The sequence below is a fragment of the Lingula anatina genome, chromosome 4 (assembly GCF_051362555.1).
Source record: "Lingula anatina isolate TDL-2025a chromosome 4, LinAna3.0, whole genome shotgun sequence".
NCBI lineage: Eukaryota > Metazoa > Brachiopoda > Lingulata > Lingulida > Lingulidae > Lingula > Lingula anatina.
In genome coordinates this window covers 9,081,826-9,100,213 of record NC_141770.1, presented here as the reverse complement: position 1 = coordinate 9,100,213, position 18,388 = coordinate 9,081,826, and the positions used below count along the sequence as shown (strand labels likewise).

The 18,388-nt window shown below is 38.3% G+C and overlaps 3 protein-coding genes across 4 annotated transcripts; all 3 read right to left on the bottom strand.

The window, feature by feature from the left end:
- Window positions 1-2,233: 2,233 nt before the first annotated feature.
- LOC147762246 (von Willebrand factor A domain-containing protein 1-like) lies at window positions 2,234-5,048 on the bottom strand. Of its 2 annotated transcripts, none has more exons than XM_087010850.1 (5): window positions 4,859-5,048; window positions 4,351-4,565; window positions 3,913-3,934; window positions 3,375-3,533; window positions 2,234-2,816 (listed from the first exon to the last, which is right to left on the bottom strand). In XM_087010850.1, exons 1-5 carry the CDS (start codon window positions 4,911-4,913, stop codon window positions 2,623-2,625), a joined length of 645 nt encoding a protein of 214 aa, XP_086866976.1. In that variant the 5' UTR covers window positions 4,914-5,048; the 3' UTR covers window positions 2,234-2,622. The 2 variants fall into 2 exon arrangements, with proteins under 2 accessions (XP_086866976.1, XP_086866975.1); XM_087010849.1 differs by having other exon boundaries at window positions 3,766-3,934; window positions 4,859-5,043.
- A 2,234-nt stretch (window positions 5,049-7,282) lies between these two features.
- On the bottom strand, window positions 7,283-11,883 carry LOC106166901 (von Willebrand factor A domain-containing protein 2-like). Its single transcript, XM_013545563.3, has 5 exons — window positions 11,699-11,883; window positions 11,203-11,420; window positions 10,430-10,598; window positions 8,442-8,600; window positions 7,283-7,860 (listed from the first exon to the last, which is right to left on the bottom strand). Exons 1-5 carry the CDS (start codon window positions 11,751-11,753, stop codon window positions 7,664-7,666), a joined length of 798 nt encoding a protein of 265 aa, XP_013401017.2. The 5' UTR covers window positions 11,754-11,883; the 3' UTR covers window positions 7,283-7,663.
- Window positions 11,884-15,793: 3,910 nt separating this feature from the next.
- Window positions 15,794-18,388, bottom strand: LOC106181606 (von Willebrand factor A domain-containing protein 1). Its single transcript, XM_013566060.3, has 5 exons — window positions 18,216-18,388; window positions 17,693-17,910; window positions 17,157-17,325; window positions 16,771-16,929; window positions 15,794-16,360 (listed from the first exon to the last, which is right to left on the bottom strand). The coding sequence occupies exons 1-5, from the start codon at window positions 18,268-18,270 to the stop codon at window positions 16,167-16,169; spliced, it is 795 nt and encodes a 264-aa protein (XP_013421514.2). The 5' UTR covers window positions 18,271-18,388; the 3' UTR covers window positions 15,794-16,166.

The following is an 18,388-nucleotide window of genomic DNA, read 5'->3' as shown; positions in this document are numbered from 1 at the left end:
AAGACTTCTTTATATTCAGCGAGGTTCGCCGAAACAATTATGTAAGAAGTTCGACATAGCACGCCCCGAATTGAAGTGCATTTTCTTTTTAATGGCTTTATAACTCTTACCGCATGAAAAACACAGTGATTAACACGATTAAGGAAAGGAAAGGAATAATGGCAATTAATAGAAGTGTTGGTCGTAGAATTAGGCGACCATAATGTTCTTGTCTCTCTCTGTAAACACATTGTCCAAATTTCGTCCCGCAATGGTTTATTTACAAAATCAATTAATAATAAAGCAATCATTAATTTCAGTAGCTTTATAAATTTTATTAGCTATAATTCACATTTTAGAAAATAATATGTGTTCAAACCGATGCAATTAACATCAGATATGTATTTGTCACCAAAATCATATTTAATTGAATACAAAGAATTTAGGAAAGAAATGCCACGTGTGTGTCTTACTTTTTTATTGTTTGACCGAATTTTTTTCTATCAGGAAAAAACGCTTCGCAGAAAATTCATCCTACCCTGTACCATGAGAGCGTTTAAATTATGCCATTGGATATGTCCATATATACACCAGTTTACAGCTATTTAAGGTTCTATGAAATCCCATATGTTGATGTGTTGTGATACCACATCTTCTAACAGTAAGGGTCCACTAGTGTGCCTGATTTGGTCTTAAAGTGCAATTTAAGACAAAACCTGGACGGTCGCGGTCTTAAAGATTCAGTAAGGAGTCTTAAGTTATGGTTGATCTTCAGACTAAAAACTCAGTGAGTAAGACTTTAATTGGTCAGACTTCAACTGAAATGGTAAAGCAATTATCTCCCCTCATACATTCAGTCCAAATTTGGACAGACTTTCCAGCCAGCCAGGTGAAGATAGCAGCCAATTCAATCAAATCAAGAAGAATGCCATTGTGTGAGTAGCAAAGGGTGGTCTCTTGTCAAGAAAGTGTTTATTTGCCTAATTGCTAAGGCGCACTAGTGGTCAAAGCTGGACTTTGGCGAAGCACGATTCTGTCAAAAAAGTATCCATATTGTTGTGAACCGTCTAAAATGACTTTAACTTTAATTTATAACTGTATCCGTGTATCAATTTCCATTAACGAATTAACTAATCTATGGGCTCCGACATGACTCCAGATTCGACTCAGTCTTTCACTTTACGTGCACAGAGAAGCATAACAGAACAACCTCACATCTTCAGTCTCAGATCTTCGGGATATGTTGCTGCAACTTAACAAATATCACCCAGTCCGTTCAGAATAAAGGGCAAATTTCCTCCAAAACGCGTTTTTAAGGCTCTCGGCAAACACGAAACTGGTTATAGCAGGTTAGGATCCCAGACGGCCTCTGACGAAACTACTATATACAGCAAAACAGCGCCGTTTCTTTCTCTAATGAATTAACTGAAACCGTGTGGTTTTCTTTATTGATGTCAGCTTTCATCTGTACCGCTCATCTAGTCAAAACAGAGTTTACAGACATCCTGAATAGGCCCACGAATAAGTGTCTGCCGCTTCTTAAGTGACAAGGGTCATTAATAGCGTCAGTATTTGGAGTGGGTACCACATTGGTGCACATTGGGGAATGAGCAGCTACCTTGGTCATCAAAATCGCCATTTCTGAGCCACATCGTCTTAGACAATATTTGGGTAGGTCATTACTCGCCAAATCAACGACCTGCAACAATACTGAACCAAATTGGACAAATTTTATTCCAGATTTAACTCTAAAAACCTATCCGAAGGAATGCCTTGCTGCTTGAAAGCTCTGGTAGCAGCCAAATGAGGTCAGGCGTAACAGCGACCTTTGCTGTGACAAGGCACTGACATGAAGGTCCTTTGTGTGACGTGTAACTCTTTTAAAGACGCTAAAATATGGAGATCCAAAATATCGATTTCAATGGTTGTCGTATGACTTAGAATAGGCAATGTATTTTTGGTTGCTTCACTGGCGAATTCAATTAAAGAAGTGATCTCACCATGACATCAAAGATATTACTAAAAGTTATTAAAACACTATTTCATTTTTTTTTCATTTATCGGTCAACAAAGTAGGAAAAAATGACAAAATATGGTTTAGAAAATTTTATACCATATTTAATGTCAAGTCTGTATAATAAATGGACCTTTCACTTAACACGTTTAACTTTGTCCTGAGTTTCCTTAAATCATCAACCCCCAGGTTGCCTCGATTGATTTTCTATGTGTATAGAATACTCAAAGTTCTACTAAATCAGTTTGCACATTTTTATTGTCAAAAGTGACACCACATAACATAAATGAAACAAACAAGAGATCTTTCGAAACCACATCGAAAAAAAATCGTACACACACGTGTGCATTAAAATAAAAGATAAACTTAATCAATGATAAATCAGAGTAGTTGTTTCCTTAACGTGTAACGAACCATCCAAATATAAATAAAATTACTAATGCTTATGTTTTTCTCACAGTCAAAATAATTTTTTCTCAATAGACTTTGCTAAGATAAATCCATCTTGTTTGCACGATTATCCAAGTGATTAAAATAACTGTTTACCAGTAGGAATGTACAGTACAAAGCTACTCTACGTGTTTTTCGAATGACTTTGATAAGTGCATCGAAATTGCAAAACGTTTCCATTAAACACGCTTGAACGTGAGGTTGTTGAAGAAACCCGAACTCAAGCGGGGTCGGCTCAGGATGTAAGCCATTCTGGCTGCCGTCTTCAACTGACTGTACGAGTCTGAAAAGAATACGCAGCCGCTGTCCCCGATCTGATTGAGCTCCACGGCGTTGACGGAATTGCCAACTCCAACAACACAAACCATGACACCTGTAACACAATTGTGGAAGTATTTTTACATATAATAACTTCAGACGCCTTGATATTTATTTTGACGTAAGCAGGTAAAATACTATAAATATAGTTGCCAAAATATGTCATGGTGAGCAATCTGCGATTTAAGCAAACCAGTGCAAAAAGCAGTACAGGTTTCGAGAATAGGACCTCCTAATGAAAGTGTTTATCATGCAGCACAAATTTGATAAATAGGTGTGCAAATAAAACATAAAAATGCTAATTAGGTAACTGCTTAGTCATTAGTATATAGATACTCTAAATGGGAAGAAGATTCCATGAAACATTGATACTAGAGCTAAAATAACGACTTAGTAAACCATCCTAGTAACTAAGAGCGCATCCAGTACAGCGGACTAACATATCCGCGGATCATTGAAAAGCTTGCCGCTTAATTCCCGATAAGACACTAAATAGGTTCCCCGCGGGTGTTATGCAACAAGCATCCAAGTGGGTCGGCCTTATTTGATCGGCAGATCTGTAAACTCGTTGTTCTGAATGCGCTTTGAGCAATAATGAAGCTCGTTTCTTTACCATTTGCTCTGAGGTTATCAGCGGGTATTTTAGGTTTTACTCCAGAGTTTGATTTGCCGTCTGTAATCACCCACACCACTCTCACGTTGCCTGGGCGACTTTTGACATCCAGTTCCGTTTTAGCCAACTGAAGTGCAGGGCCCGTCGCAGTGGCACCGCCTGAAATAGATTCCGTTGTGATACAGGATGTCCAACCTTTAAAAATGGTGACATCAGATAGGAACCAAAGTAATCGTGTTAAGATGATCCAAACCGCAACACACGGTATGCAATGTCTGCAATTACGAAACATCTCCAAGTACTATTGCGGGGCCTGCAGTGAATAGTCCCATGATTTTGAACATTAATTCCAATTTAAAACCTATATTTATAGAGAATTAAAACCTGCTACCGTCATCAAAATCCGTTTGATTGATCCTGTTTTTTATAGTACTGACAGTGTTGTAGTCGCCGAATGAAAATTCAACATGGGTTTTGCTCTGGGTAGAATACTCGATGAGTCCGGCCCGTGATCCATACTTTCCAATCGGTGACTTGCCGTGAATGTAGTCTACTAGAATCTGAATAATAAGTATATCGTATTGAAGAAGATAAGATAAAGTACAGCCTAATTGTGTTGTAAAATGTATAAGATATTTCATTAGATACAGATGACAATTAATAATAATGATGATAAAAGACGAGGTTAATAATGTTTTATCGTAAAATGTTGTTACTTTTAAACGCCATGTTTTTACATGTAGGACTAAGTTACTTCTTTTATAATATTTTCTACTTCATATAACCGACCTATCCGCAAAAATTCATTTTTAAACGTTACAAATGGTACCTCTAAGTGAAAAGGTTATATACATGTAGATATATATGCGTGTTTGTGCGCGTGTGTGTACACGTGTGTGTGTGTGTGTGTGTGTGTGTGTGTGTGTGTGTGAACTGTATACAGGTACATGCACATGTACTCAGTATCAAAAGTTACCTCGCATGCATCCTTTGCCTTTTCAAAATGCTTGGCAGTTATGCTCCCGCTGCTGTCGAGAACAAAAAGAGTGTCAAGCTTGGGAGTCACATGTTTGGGTCGAACCTGAAAGCTATCAGGCGATATCGTGGGAAACACAAGCTGTGGATTCAGAAGACTGGATAGCTTATTGTGTAATGCTCTGGCAAAAGTATTTGTACTTACTGCCGCTGATGCTGTGAAAGAAAGCATTATTCCATTATAAAGCATGTTGGATTATATATCAATGATTTGTCCTGTTTGTTAGTGTGTGTGTGTGTGTGTGTGTGTGCGTGTGTGTATGTGTTTATGTGTGAAAGATAGAGAGAGGGAGAGTGTGTATGTGAATGAGAGTTGCTATTAAGTTCATACGTTAGTGTATGTTTCTACAAAAAGTACGAAATAAACACTGTGAAATGTATTTATCACTGCAATAACAACAAATGGATTAAATAGGCTAACTAATTATTTAAGATTCATATTGTCTTACCCTGCTCAATCGCGAATATAGCAACAAAAACCACGAACACTTTCATTGTCTGCATCTCTATTTCTCTCTTGGTTAGTTCTTGTTTATATCTTGGTTATCGTGTGCTGTTGACTCGCGACTGCCTTCATATACTTGTTCTGTCACGGCTTAACAAAATATTTCACCTGACTGAGAAGATAAATTCCCTCATACGTTTAAAAGGAAAACAGCGTAAAGGCAATTAAGACTTCTTTATATTCAGCGAGGTTCGCCGAAACAATTATGTAAGAAGTTCGACATAGCACGCGCCGAATTGAAGTGCATTTTCTTTTTAATGGCTTTTTAACTCTTACCGCATGAAAAACACAGTGATTAACACGATTAAGGAAAGAAAAGGAATAATGGCAATTAATAGAAGGGTTGGTCGTAGAATTAGGCGACCATAATGTTCTTGTCTCTCTCTGTAAACACATTGTCCAAATTTCATCCCGCAATGGTTTATTTACAAAATCAATTAATAATAAAGCAATCATTAATTTCAGTAGCTTTATTAATTTTATTAGCTATAATTCACATTTTAGAAAATAATATCTGTTCAAACCGATGCAATTAATATCAGATATATTTTAGGAAAGAAATGCCACGTGTGTGTCTTACTTTTTTATTGTTTGAACGGATTTTTTTCTATCAGGAAAAAACGCTTCGCAGAAAATTCATCCTACCCTGTACCATGAGAGCGTTTAAATTATGCCATTGGATATGTCCATATATACACCAGTTTACAGCTATTTAAGGTTCTATGAAATCCCATATGTTGATGTGTTGTGATACCACATCTTATAACAGTAAGGGTCCACTAGTGTGCCTGATTTGGTCTTAAAGTGCAATTTAAGACAAAAGCTGGACTGTCGCGGTCTTAAAGATTCAGTAAGGAGTCTTAAGTTATGGTTGATCTTCAGACTAAAAACTCAGTGAGTAAGACTTTTATTGGTCAGACTTCAACTGAAATGGTAAAGCAATTATCTCCCCTCATACATTCAGTCCAAATTTGGACAGACTTTCCAGCCAGCCAGGTGAAGATAGCAGCCAATTCAATCAAATCAAGAAGAATGCCATTGTGTGAGTAGCAAAGGGTGGTCTCTTGTCAAGAAAGTGTTAATTTGCCTAATTGCTAAGGCGCACTAGTGATCAAAGCTGGACTTTGGCGAAGCACGATTCTGTCAAAAAAGTATCCATATTGTTGTGAACCGTCTAAAATGACTTTAACTTTAATTTATAACTGTATTGAATTTCCGTGTATCAATTTCCATTAACGAATTAACTAATCTATGGGCTCCGACATGACTCCAGATTCGACTCAGTCTTTCACTTTACGTGCACAGAGAAGCATAACAGAACAACCTCGCATCTTCAGTCTCAGATCTTCGGGATATGCTGCTGCAACTTAACAAATATCACCCAGTCCGTTCAGAATAAAGGGCAAATTTCCTCCAAAACGCGTTTTCAAGGCTCTCAGCAAACACGAAACTGGTTATAGCAGGTTAGGATCCCAGACGGCCTCTGACGAAACTACTATATACAGCAAAACAGCGCCGTTTCTTTCTCTAATGAATTAACTAAAACCACGTGGTTTTCTTTATTGATGTCAGCTTCCATCTGTACCGCTCATCTAGTCAAAACAGAGTTTACAGACATCCTGAATAGGCCCACGAATAAGTGTCTGCCGCTTTTTAAGTGACAAGGGTCATAAAAACGTCAGTATTTGGAGTGGGTACCACATTGGTGCACATTGGGGAATGAGCAGCTACCTTGGTCATCAAAATCGCCATTTCTGAGCCACATCGTCTTAGACAATATTTTGGTAGATCATTTCTCGCCAAATCAACGACCTGCAACAATACTGAACCAAATTGGACAAATTTTATTCCAGATTACACTCTAAAAACCTATCCGAAGGAATGCCTTGCTGCTTGAAAGCTCTGGTAGCAGCCAGATGAGGTCAGGCGTAACAGCGACCTTTGCTGTGACAAGACATTGACATGAAGGTCCTTTGTGTGACGTGTAACTCTTGTAAAGACGCTAAAATATGGAGATCCAAAATATCGCTTTCAATGGCTGTCGTATGACTTAGAGTAGGCAATGTATTTTTGGTTGCTTCACTGGCGAATTCAATTAAAGAAGTGATGTCACCATGACATCAGTGATATTATTTAAAGTTATCACAACACTATTTCAATCTTTATTTTCATTTATCAGTCAACAAAGAAGGAAAAAACTGGCAAAATATGGTTTAGAAAAAATATTCTATATTAAATGTCAAGTCTGTGTAATAAATCGACCTTTCACTTAACACGTTTAACTTTGTCGTGAGTTTCCTTAAATTATCATCCCCATGTTGCCTCGATTGATTTTCTATGTGTATAGCATACTCAAAGTTCTACTAAATCAGTTTGCACATTTTTATTGTCAAAAGTGACACCACATAACATAAATGAAACAAACAAGAGATCTTTCGAAACTGCATCGAAAAAAATCGTCCACACACGTGTGCATTAAAATAGAAGATAAACTTAATCAATGATAAATCAGAGTAGCTGTTTCCTTAACGTCTAACGAACCATCCAAATAAATATAAAATTGCTAATGCTTATGTTTTTCTCACAGTCAAAATAATTTTTTCTCAATAAACTTTGCTAAGATATAAATTCATCTTGTTTGCATGATTATCCAAGCGATTAAAATACATGTTCGGGAATGTACAGTGCAAAGCTAAGCTATGTGTTTTTCGATTGGCTTTGGTAAGTGCACCGATATTGCAAATCATTTTTATTTAACACGCTTGAACGAAAGGTTGTTGAAGAAACCGGAACTCAGTTGAGGTCGGCTCAGGTTGTAAGCCATTCTGGCTGCCGTCTTCAACTGACTGTACGAGTCTGAGCGGAATACGCACCCTTTGTCCCCGATCTGGTTGAGCTCCACGTCGTTGACGGAATTGCCGACGCCAACAACACAAACCATAACACCTGTAACAAAATTGTGGAAGTTATTTTTACACATCGTGACTCCAGACTCGGACCCCGACATTAACGCCTTGACGTAATATAAATTTATTTGCCCAAATACATCATAGTGTACAATCGGCGATTTAAGCAAACCCAGTGCAAAAAGCAGTACAGGTTTAAGGAATAGGACCTCTTCATGAAAGTGTGTGTTTTGGAGGGGATATCTGATGCAGCACAAATTTGATAAATATGAGTGCAAATAAAATATGAAAATGCAAATTTGGTAACTGCTAGATCATAAGTAGACATATACACTAAATGGGAAAAATATTCTATGAAACACTGATACTGTAGCTAAAACAGCGACTTCCAAACTATCCTACTAACTAAGAGCACATTCAGAACAGCGGACAAACAGATCCACGGATCAAATTTGGCGACTCATTTAAAAGATTGCAGCTTAATTTCCAATTAGACACTGAATATATTCCTGGTGGGATTTACGCAACAAGCATTCAAGTGGGTCGGCCATATTTGATCCGCGGATCTGTTATTCCGTTGAACTAAATGCGATCTAAGCAAAATGAATCTATTTTCTTTACCATTCGCTCTAAGGTCATCCGCGGGTATCTTAGGTTTCACACCAGAGTTCGATTTGCCGTCTGTAATCACCCACACCACTCTCACGTTGCCTGGGCGACCTTTGATATCCAGTTCCGTTTTAGCCAACTGTAGTGCAGGGCCCGTCGCAGTGGAACCGCCTGAAATAGATTCCGTTGTGATACAGAATTTCTAACCTCTAAAAGTGGTAAAATCAGTTAGGAGCCAAAGTAATCGTGTTAAGCTGATCCAAAGCGCAACACAAGGTTTGCAATATCTTCAAGTATGATAAGTCTCCGATCACTATTTCGATGCCTGCAAAAATAGTCCCATGATTTTAAATATTAATTCCAATTTAAACATATACAGGGTTACTACTTAATATGGAATATTATTTTTGGCGAGTAAATTTTCTACAAAATACTAAGGTGTCACTCCATGTGTAGCCAGGTGTGTTACCTTATTACCACACAACTCTCGAAACAATTGGTGCATGCAGATCAGTAATGTGAGGGGTGGTCTTTTCGGCAATTTCTGCCCATGTATAAAAACACATGGGTTTGGCCAATCTTTGGAGTGTATTTAGAGAAGCAACAAAGGGGTCGCTCTGAAACTTGCCAGGTGCCTTAGAGAAGATATGGTTCGACAGCTAAGCAACGCAGCTTACTATGGGATTTTTGCTCTCAGAGAAATTGACAAGAAATGGACAGCCATTGCCAGGCAATGCATCATTTATCGGGAACCGTTAGTAAAGTCCTCAAAAGAAACGCTACAACGGGGGCACCTACTCCAATACCTCGACCAGGGTGTTCGCGTATCACAACAAGAAGACAGGATCGCCTTCTCTTTAGAGTGCGCCGTGCTGGTCGTACAAAGACAACCAGTGTCCTCAGAAAAGAGTGGCAGAATGACATTCAAACGACCGTTTCATGGAATTCACAAGAAATTACTACAAGCCGGTTATTTTGCACAACGACCAGTAGGGAAACCACTGTTAACAGCAGGTCATATACGGCAACGTCTGCAATGGGCTGTTGACCACGTGCATTTGCAGCCAAAAGACTGGAATCACGTCGTTTTCGGTGATGAGGCCGGATATGGAGTTTTTAGGGTTGACGGTCGAATCTCTGTCCTCCGACGTGTACAAGAGGCTTAAACGATGATTGTGTACTGCCTAGGGTGCAAGCAGGGGGTGGTAACATCTCTCTTTAGGGAGCATTTCATGCCGGTGCCCAGAACCAGTTGGTTTTTCTAGGAGGCAACCTCAACCAGGGTTCCTACAGAGACATTCTACAGACAACAATGCTTTAATTTGTAAGGGTCATCTTCAGGAACAACTTTGTGTGCCAAGACGACTGCGCAACCCCACATCGAGCTAACAGAATCACTGATTTCTTCTTCAAAACCAATGGGTTCTGCAACTCCCCTGGCCTGCAAATTCTCCAGATATGAACCCAATTGAAAATCTGTGTGCGGAAATAACTCACAAAATTAACAGCTATGGTCATCGGCCGGTAAATGGTGATGAACTTCGACATGCAAATATCACTGCGTGGAATGATATCCCCATCCAAACTCTAAAAAACTTGTCACAGGGTATGCAATGTAGGATGAGGGCGATGAAGCGGCTGCTGGAGGTCACGCCCGCTATTAATGACTTTTCATGATTTACTGTAATAATTTTTTTGACTGTATTAGATATCACTGTCCGGAGGCTATCATTTTCTTTAATATCTTAGCTTAAAATTAATACTGGCATCAAACTGTTGATATGGTTTTCTGGGGTGTTCTTTTCTTTTGAATGACATCTTATGTCAGATTTGATATTTTTTACCAAAATATCTCACAATAGAAGACTGGATATTTTTATCACTCAATGACATACTTTTTTGGTGAATCAAGTCAAAAAAAATTTAATCAGCACTCAAAAATAACAATGATAAAAAATATTCCATATTAAGTATTTATAGAGAATTAAAACCTGTCCTACCGTTATCAAACTTCACTTGACTGATCCGGTTTTTTATAGTACTGACAGTGTTGTAGTCGCAGAATGAAAATTCCACGTGGGTTTTGCATTGGGTGGAGTACTCGATGAGTCCGACCCGTGATCCATACTTCCCAATCGGAGATTGACCGTGAATGTAATCTACTAGAACCTGAATGATATGTACGTCATAGTGAAAAAATTAGGTAAAATACACTTGTGTAACGCTTAATTGAGGCGTTACATGTACCGGTGTTTTGTATGACAATTAATGATAATAATGATGTTGAAAGACGAGGAGGACTGATTGTTTCATGAAAATGTAGCTACTTTGAGTGACTGATTTGAAAAGTAAGGCTGTATTCCCAGAGCTTTTAGATCGATCTATCCCCGCGGGGAGTCTCACTAGATTACTGCCAGATAATAGGCTTAAATGTATGTCCCGCCTACTACAAGCTGTAAGGGGGTAATTAACTTTCGTGTCCGCTCGGCTGACAGCTATTTAGCGTGAACCCCCAGGGAGTTAGGTCGATCTAAAGTAGATCGATCTAATCTCTGGAAATGGGGTCTAAAAGACGTGTTATTAGTGCTGGTCCAAGTACCTACGTTAATTATTTTTCTACTATATAAGATGAACTAATGCGGAAAAATAATTTTAGATTTCCGTGTGGTATTTCTTAGTGAAAAGATTATATAAATGTAAATGTATGTGTTTGTGCGTTTTTGTGCATGTGTGGGCACGCGTACATGAGGGTGCGTGTGTTTACAAACATTACCTTGCTATTGTCTTTTACCCATTCAAAATGCTCGGCAGTAATGCTCCCGCTGCTGTCGACAACAAGAAGAAAATCAAGCTTGGGCGACACAGGCTGGGGTCGAACTTTAAAGTTACTCCCAGGCGGTGCCGGGGCAAACATAAGATCGGGCTCCAGAATACTGGATAGCTTATTGTGTAATGCTTTGGCAAGCTCATTTGTATTTACTGCCGCCGATGCTGTGAAAGAAAGCATAATTATTCCATTATACAACATGTTGGATTAGATACAGTATCTATGTTAAATCGCTGTTTTTATAGTGAGTGTGTGTGAGAAAGAGAGAGAGAGAGAGAGAGAGAATGAGAGAGAGTATATGTCAGTTGCTATTAAAATCATGCGTAAGTGCATGTATTTACCAAAAGTCCGAAAAAAACACTGTGAACTGTATTTATCACTGTAATAACAATGATCGGGTTACGACAGGCTAACTAATTTTTTAAGATTCATATTGCCTTACCTTGCTCAATCGCGAATACGGCAACAAAAACCACGAACACTTTCATCGTCTGCATCTCGGTTTCTCTCTTGGTTATTTTTTCTTTATATCTTGGTTATCGTGTGCTGTCGACTCGCTACTCCCTTTATATACTTTTTCTATCACGGCTTAACAAAATTTTTCACCTGAAGATAAATTTCCTCTTACTTTTAAAAGGAAAACCGCGTAAACACAAGCCTTCTTCATATTCAGCGCGGTTCGCCGAAGCAATTATGTATAAATTTCGAAATACCATAAAGTAGTTTATTTTCGTTTTAATGGCTTTATAACTCTTACTGCATGTAAAACACAATGACGCGTCCACGATTAAGGAAAGGAAAGGAATAATGGCAATTAATAGAAGGGTTGGTCGTAGAATTAGTCGACCATAATGTTTTGGTCTAACTCTGTAAACACATTGTCCAAATTTCATCGCGCAATGGTTAATTTACAAAATCAGTTAACATTTAACACCTTTCCCTGGTTATCACCTTATTGAAAAAAGTTGCATCAAAATTTCACTTTGAGTTAAAGGATACTGTTATTTATTTACGATAAGTTACAGATTTACTTTAAAAATTATTTGTAGAGTAGCCTTTTTGTAAGAAATGCACAATGTTTCCATTCAGAAAGCAATCATTAATTTCAGTAGCTTTATAAATTTCATTAGCTATAATTCACATTTTAGAAAATAATATCTGTTCAAACGGATACAATTAACATCAGATATATATTTGTCACCAAAATCATGTTTATTTGTATACAAAGAATTTAGGAAAGAAAATGCCACGTATGTGTCTTACTTTTTATCGTTTGGTCGATTTTTTTTATCAGGAAAAAACGTTTCGCAGGAAAATTCATCCTAACACGAGAGTGTTTAAGTTCGTGCCCTTGGATATGTCCTATATTCATCCGTTTACGGCTATTTTAAGTTTTATGAAATCCCAGGGTCAGCTTGATGTGTTATCAACGTTCGTGTTATACCACATCTTCTAACAGTAAGAGTCTACTAGTGCGCCTGAGTTGGTCTTGAAGTGTAATTTAAGACCAAAACTGGATTGTCGCGGTCCTAAAGATTAAGTAAGGAGGTGATCTTAAGACTAAAAACGAACTGAAACTCCAGTGATTAAGACTATAATTAGCCTGACTTCAACTGAAGTGCTAAAGCAATGATCTCCCCTCATACATTCAGTCCAAATTTGGACAGACTTCCCAGCCAGCCAGGTGAAGGTAGCAGCCAATTCAATCAAATCAAGAAGAGGGCCATTGTGTGAGTAGCAAAGGGTGGTCTTTTGTCAAGAAAGTGCTAATTGCCTAATTGCTAAGGCTCACTAGTGGTCACTACAGAAGTCATTGGCTTGTATTTGCCTGTAACAAGCCTTCTATATCACGATTTAGTGTCTCCTCAAGTTTATGTTTAAGCTTCATGTTTATGAAGATCTTTTCAAAGACAAGAAGCCGGAACTACACCTTCCCCCCTTCCCCAAGTAGCATTTGAAAATAAGCATCCTTTTCTTTATTAATAAAGTCAAATTCAGACATTTTATTATGACAATCTCTACTTTGACAATGGCCATAGAAAAGAAAAGAAGAAATGAAGATAAAGAAAAAGCAAATGTTTCAACATTAAATGTATATATAGTTGCTATGCGGAAAAGAGTAGTGCTACATTTAAATCCCGAACATGTAGAATCGTGACATTGTTTCTGGATTATATCTTCCTACTTCAAGTAGAATTAATTAATTTTTAATCGTCCGAAAGTAACAAGATGGAAATATTATGCGCCTGTGGAGATTCATAACTAGTAACGGAACAAATGGTGCACCTGGCAGTTTTTCCCTTTAACTATAATGTCAGGAAAAGGAGTATTGAATATTTATACATTGATTGAGTCAATGAAAATAAAGTACGGCATGTAGTTTACAATATGTATATCGGAAAAATAAAAATCTTTTAAAAGCCGAAACCATTAAGATTTATTTCGGATAAAAAAGGAAACCGTTTCACCGCATCACTTGGTAAATAGATAAATGTGTCATATATGATAAAAAAAATTATGTGGATTATTGAACTATATCCTTGGACAGCGCCTCACCCAAAACAGACATTTGACATGGACCCCCACATCATTCCGTATTCTCCCAGTAACCGACTGCTTAACTGATAACCCATATATATGACATATTGCGCCGTGCACACGCTCTTGATATGCGCGAGGATATTTAAGTGTTTGTTTGTGCGCGGGTGTGCGTGCGCGCGTATGTGCGTGTGTGTGTGTGTGTGTTAAAAAGGGAGAGAGATGGAGAGAGAGCTGATGAATATATGAACAGGTATCGATCTCGGTAACATACTTTATGGTGCTAGGTTGTACCTTTTGCTGCAGACGTGGAAGATTGTAGGTCGTGAAGGTCATAAACGTAAGAATATTTATTTGCTTTTGTGTAGCAATTCTTATGAAATGAATTATTACCATCCTGCTTCGAACGTGTTCGCCATAAGAGGAGGGGTTAAAATTAAAGCGACAAGTGAACGGGTTAGGAGATGCAACCGTAAATACCGACTTGACATTTAATATGGAATATTTCAGTTTGGTAAAAATGCGTTCTTTTTTTTTTTTTAACTCAGATCTCATATAAGATATATGACTGAAGAAGTGTGATGTCAGGTGTGTCGCTACTAATTAACTACCTACCATGTCTGTTGCACTTCTGCATTGTGTATTAGGCAGTGATTTAATTGAGTAGTGCTCTTTTGGGCTGGTCAAAGCTTGACTTTGACAAAGCACGGTTCTGTCAAAAAAGTATCCATATGTCGGCATCTACTGCATCGAAGAATTTGAAATTTTGCATGCAAGTGGTCGGTTTTGCAGTGAGTAAAATGAGTTAAGCAGCTTTTTGCAAAATTGTTAAGCTGTACCAGAATGGCGCGAAAAAGACAGGCATTGCCAGACACACGGAACGGTCCGCACAGCTTTATACAGTTATGCCCAGACTGGTGTACCAGAGGTCACGCCCAATGTATCGAAATCTTATCACCAGGGTACAGGACTCACTGTTCTTCGGGATATGCTGCTGCAACTAAACAAAAAACATCCAGTCCGTTTAGAATAAAGGGCAAATTTCCTCCAAAACTCGTTTTCAAGGCTCTCAGCAAACACCAAACTGGTTATAGCAGGTTAGGATCCCAGACGGCCTCTGAGGAAGCTACTATATACAGCAAAACAGTGCCGATTCTTTCTCTAATGATTAACTGAAACCGCGTGGCTTTCGTTATTGATGTCAGCTTTGATCTGTACTGCTCATCTAGTCAAAACAGAGTTTACTGACATCCTGAATAGGCCCACGAATAAGCGTCTGCCGCTTCTTAAGTGACAAGGGTCATTAATAGCGTCAGTATTTGGAGTGGGTACCACATTGGTGCACATTGGGGAATGAGCAGCTACCTTGGTCATCAAAATCGCCATTTCTGAGCCACATCGTCTTAGACAATATTTGGGTAGGTCATTTCTCGCCAAATCAACGACCTGCAACAATACTGAACCAAATTAGACAAATTTTATTCCAGATTAAACTCTAAAAACCTATCCGAAGGAATGCCTTGCTGCTTGAAAGCTCTGGTAGCAGCCAGATGAGGTCACGCGTAACAGCGACCTTTGCTGTGACAAGACATTGACATGAAGGTCCTTTGTGTGACGTGTAACTCTTGTAAAGACGCTAAAATATGGAGATCCAAAATATCGATTTCAATGGTTGTCGTATGACTTAGAATAGGCAATGTATTTTTGGTTGCTTCACTGGCGAATTCAATTAATTAGGTGATGTCACCATGACATCAAAGATATTATTAAAAGTTATTAAAACACTATTTCAATCTTTATTTTCATTTATCAGTCAGCGAAGTAGGAAAAAACTGACAAAATATGGTTTAGAAAAAATATTCCTTATTAAATATCAAGTCTGTATTATAAATCGACCTTTCGCTGAACACGTTTAACTTTGTCCTGAGTTTCCTTAAATTATCAACCCCCATGTCGCCTCGATTGATTTTCTATGTGTATAGAATATTCAAAGTTCTACTTCATCAGTTAGCACATTTTTATTGTCAAAAGTGACACGATATAACATAAATGAAACAAAAGAGATCTTTCAAAAGCACACTGAGAAAATACATACACACTTGTGCATTAAAATAACAGATAAAATTAATGAATGATAAATCAGAGTATTGTTTCCTTAATGTCTAACGAACCATTCCAATAAATAAAAAATCCTACTGCTTATGTTTTTCTCACAGTCAGAATAATATTTTCTCAATAGACTTTGCTAAAATACAAATCCATCTTGTTTGCATGATTATCCAAGTGATCAAAATAAATGTTGGGGAATGTACAGTGCAAAGCTAAGCTACGTGTTTTTCGAATGATTGCATCGAAATCGCAAAACGTTTTCATTAAACACGCTTGAATGAGAGGTTGTTGAAGAAACCGGAACTCAGGCGGGGTTGGCTCAGGTTGTAAGCCATTCTGGCTGCCGTCTTCAACTGAGCGAACGAGTCTGCTCGGTAGACGCAGCCGCTGTCCCCGATCTGATTGAGCTCCACGGCGTTGACGGAATTGCCTACGCCAACAACACAAACCGTGACACCTGTAACAAAATTTTGGAAGTGTTTTATAAATGTAGTGACTTCAGGCCACTTGATATAATTTTGACGTAAGCGGGGAAAAATAATATAAATATAGTTGCCAAAATATACCATGGTGTGCAATCGACGAATTAAGCAAACCCAGTGCAAAAGCATGACAGCTTTCGAGTATAAGACCATCTCATACATGTAAAAATGTGTTTTTTTTATGTATGGAATATTTCATTTACCACAAACTTGATGAAAAGGGGTACAAGCAAGATATGAAAATGCAAATTTGGTAACTGCTAGATTATAAGTAGATAGATACACTAAATGGGAAGGAGATTCCTTGAAACATTGATACTGGAGCTACAACAATGACTTCATAACTATCCTTGTAACTAAGCAAAAATGAGGCTAATTTCTTTACCATTTGCCCTGAGAATATCGGCGGGTATTTTAGGTTTCACTCCGGAGTTTGATTTGCCGTCTGTGATTACCCACACCACTCCCACGTTGCCTGGGCGACCTTTGACATCCAGTTCCGTTTTAGCCAACTGTAGTGCGGGGCCCGTTGCAGTGGCGCCGCCTGAAATAGATTCCGTTGTAAATCACGTCAGAAGTTCTCACCTTTCCAAATGGTAAGATAAGTTATGAAGCAAAGTTATTGAATTAGGATGATCCAACACGCAACACGAGGTCTGCGATGTCTACAATTATGATAACTTTCCAAGCACTATTGCGAGGACTGCAAAAATAGTGGCATTTAAAATATTCTAAGTGGGGAGAGAGAGAGAGAATTAAAACGTGCCCTACCGTTATCAAAATTTACTTGATTGATCCTGCTTTTGATAGAACTGACAGTATTGTAGTCGCCGAATGAAAACTCAACGTGGGTTTTGCTCTGGGTGGAGTACTCGATGAGACCGGCCCGTGATCCATACATTCCAAACGGTGACTGGCCGTGAATGTAGTCTACTAGAATCTGAATAATAAGTATAGCGCATTGAAAAAAAAAGACAGTTGTGAAATGCTTAATTGTGGCGTAAAATGTATAGGATATTTTGTATAACTACAGAAGACAACTAATAATAATGATGATGAAAGAGGAGGTGAATGATAATTTCTCATGTAGTTACTTTCAAAGGTAAAAGTCATGTTTTCAATGCTAGACTAAGTAACTTCTCTTATTATTATTTTTACTTCATATGATTGACCTGTCCGCAAAAATTCATTTTCGATCGTTGTGTGGTACCTCTTAGTGAAAATGTTTATACCTGTAAAAATACGCGTGTGTGTGTGTGTGTGTGTGTGTGTGTGAACTGTATACATACACATGTATCAAAAATTACCTCGCACGCGTCCTTTGCCGCTTCAAAATGCGTGGCAGTAATGCTCCCGCTGCTGTCCAGTACAAGAAGAAAGTCAAGCTTGGGCGTCACAGGTTTCGGTAGAACTTTAAAGTTACCCCCTGGCGGTACCGGGGGAAACACAAGCTCGGGCTTCAGAAGACTGGATAGCTTATTGTGTAATGCTCTGGCAAGAGTATTTGTATTCACTGCCGCCGATGCTGTGAAAGAAAGCATATACCATTATACAACATGTTGGATTAGGTATCTATGATTTCTCGCTGTTTTTAGTCAGTGTGCGTGCGTGTGTGTGTGTGTGTGTGTGTGTGTGTGTGTGTGTGTATGTATGTGGGAGAGAGAGAGAGAGAAAATGAGAGAGAGTATATGAGAGTTGCTATTAAAATCGTGTGTAAGTGCATGTATCTACAAATAGTCCGAAAAACATTGTGAACTGTATTTATTACTGCAATAACAACAAATGGGTTAAGACAGGCTAACTAATTATTTAAGATTCATATTGTCTTACCTTGCTCAATTGCAAATACGGCAACAAGAACCACGAACGCTTTCATTGTCTGCATCTCTATTTCTCTCTTATTTCTTGTTTATATCTTGGTTATCGTGTGCTGTTGACTCGCGAATGCCTTTTTATACTTTTTCTGTCACGGCTTAACCAATCATTTCACCTGACTGAGAAGA

What these genes read in the sequence shown, in the direction of transcription:
- LOC106181606 (XM_013566060.3), bottom strand. Translation starts at nt 18,270, where the DNA reads ATGCAGACAATGAAAGCGTTCGTGGTTCTTGTTGCCGTATTTGCAATT. An exon ending in CGGCAAAGGACGCGTGCGAG is followed by an intron (nt 17,326 to 17,692) that starts GTAATTTTTGAT and finishes CTTATTATTCAG; the next exon opens with ATTCTAGTAGACTACATTCA. An exon ending in TCAAGTAAATTTTGATAACG is followed by an intron (nt 16,930 to 17,156) that starts GTAGGGCACGTT and finishes AATCTATTTCAG; the next exon opens with GCGGCGCCACTGCAACGGGC.
- LOC147762246 (XM_087010849.1), bottom strand. Translation starts at nt 4,913, where the DNA reads ATGCAGACAATGAAAGTGTTCGTGGTTTTTGTTGCTATATTCGCGATT. An exon ending in AGGCAAAGGATGCATGCGAG is followed by an intron (nt 3,935 to 4,350) that starts GTAACTTTTGAT and finishes CTTATTATTCAG; the next exon opens with ATTCTAGTAGACTACATTCA. An exon ending in TGATAACCTCAGAGCAAATG is followed by an intron (nt 2,817 to 3,374) that starts GTAAAGAAACGA and finishes ATTGTGTTACAG; the next exon opens with GTGTCATGGTTTGTGTTGTT.
- LOC106166901 (XM_013545563.3), bottom strand. Translation starts at nt 11,753, where the DNA reads ATGCAGACGATGAAAGTGTTCGTGGTTTTTGTTGCCGTATTCGCGATT. An exon ending in GGGTAAAAGACAATAGCAAG is followed by an intron (nt 10,599 to 11,202) that starts GTAATGTTTGTA and finishes CATATCATTCAG; the next exon opens with GTTCTAGTAGATTACATTCA. An exon ending in TCAAGTGAAGTTTGATAACG is followed by an intron (nt 8,601 to 10,429) that starts GTAGGACAGGTT and finishes AATCTATTTCAG; the next exon opens with GCGGTTCCACTGCGACGGGC.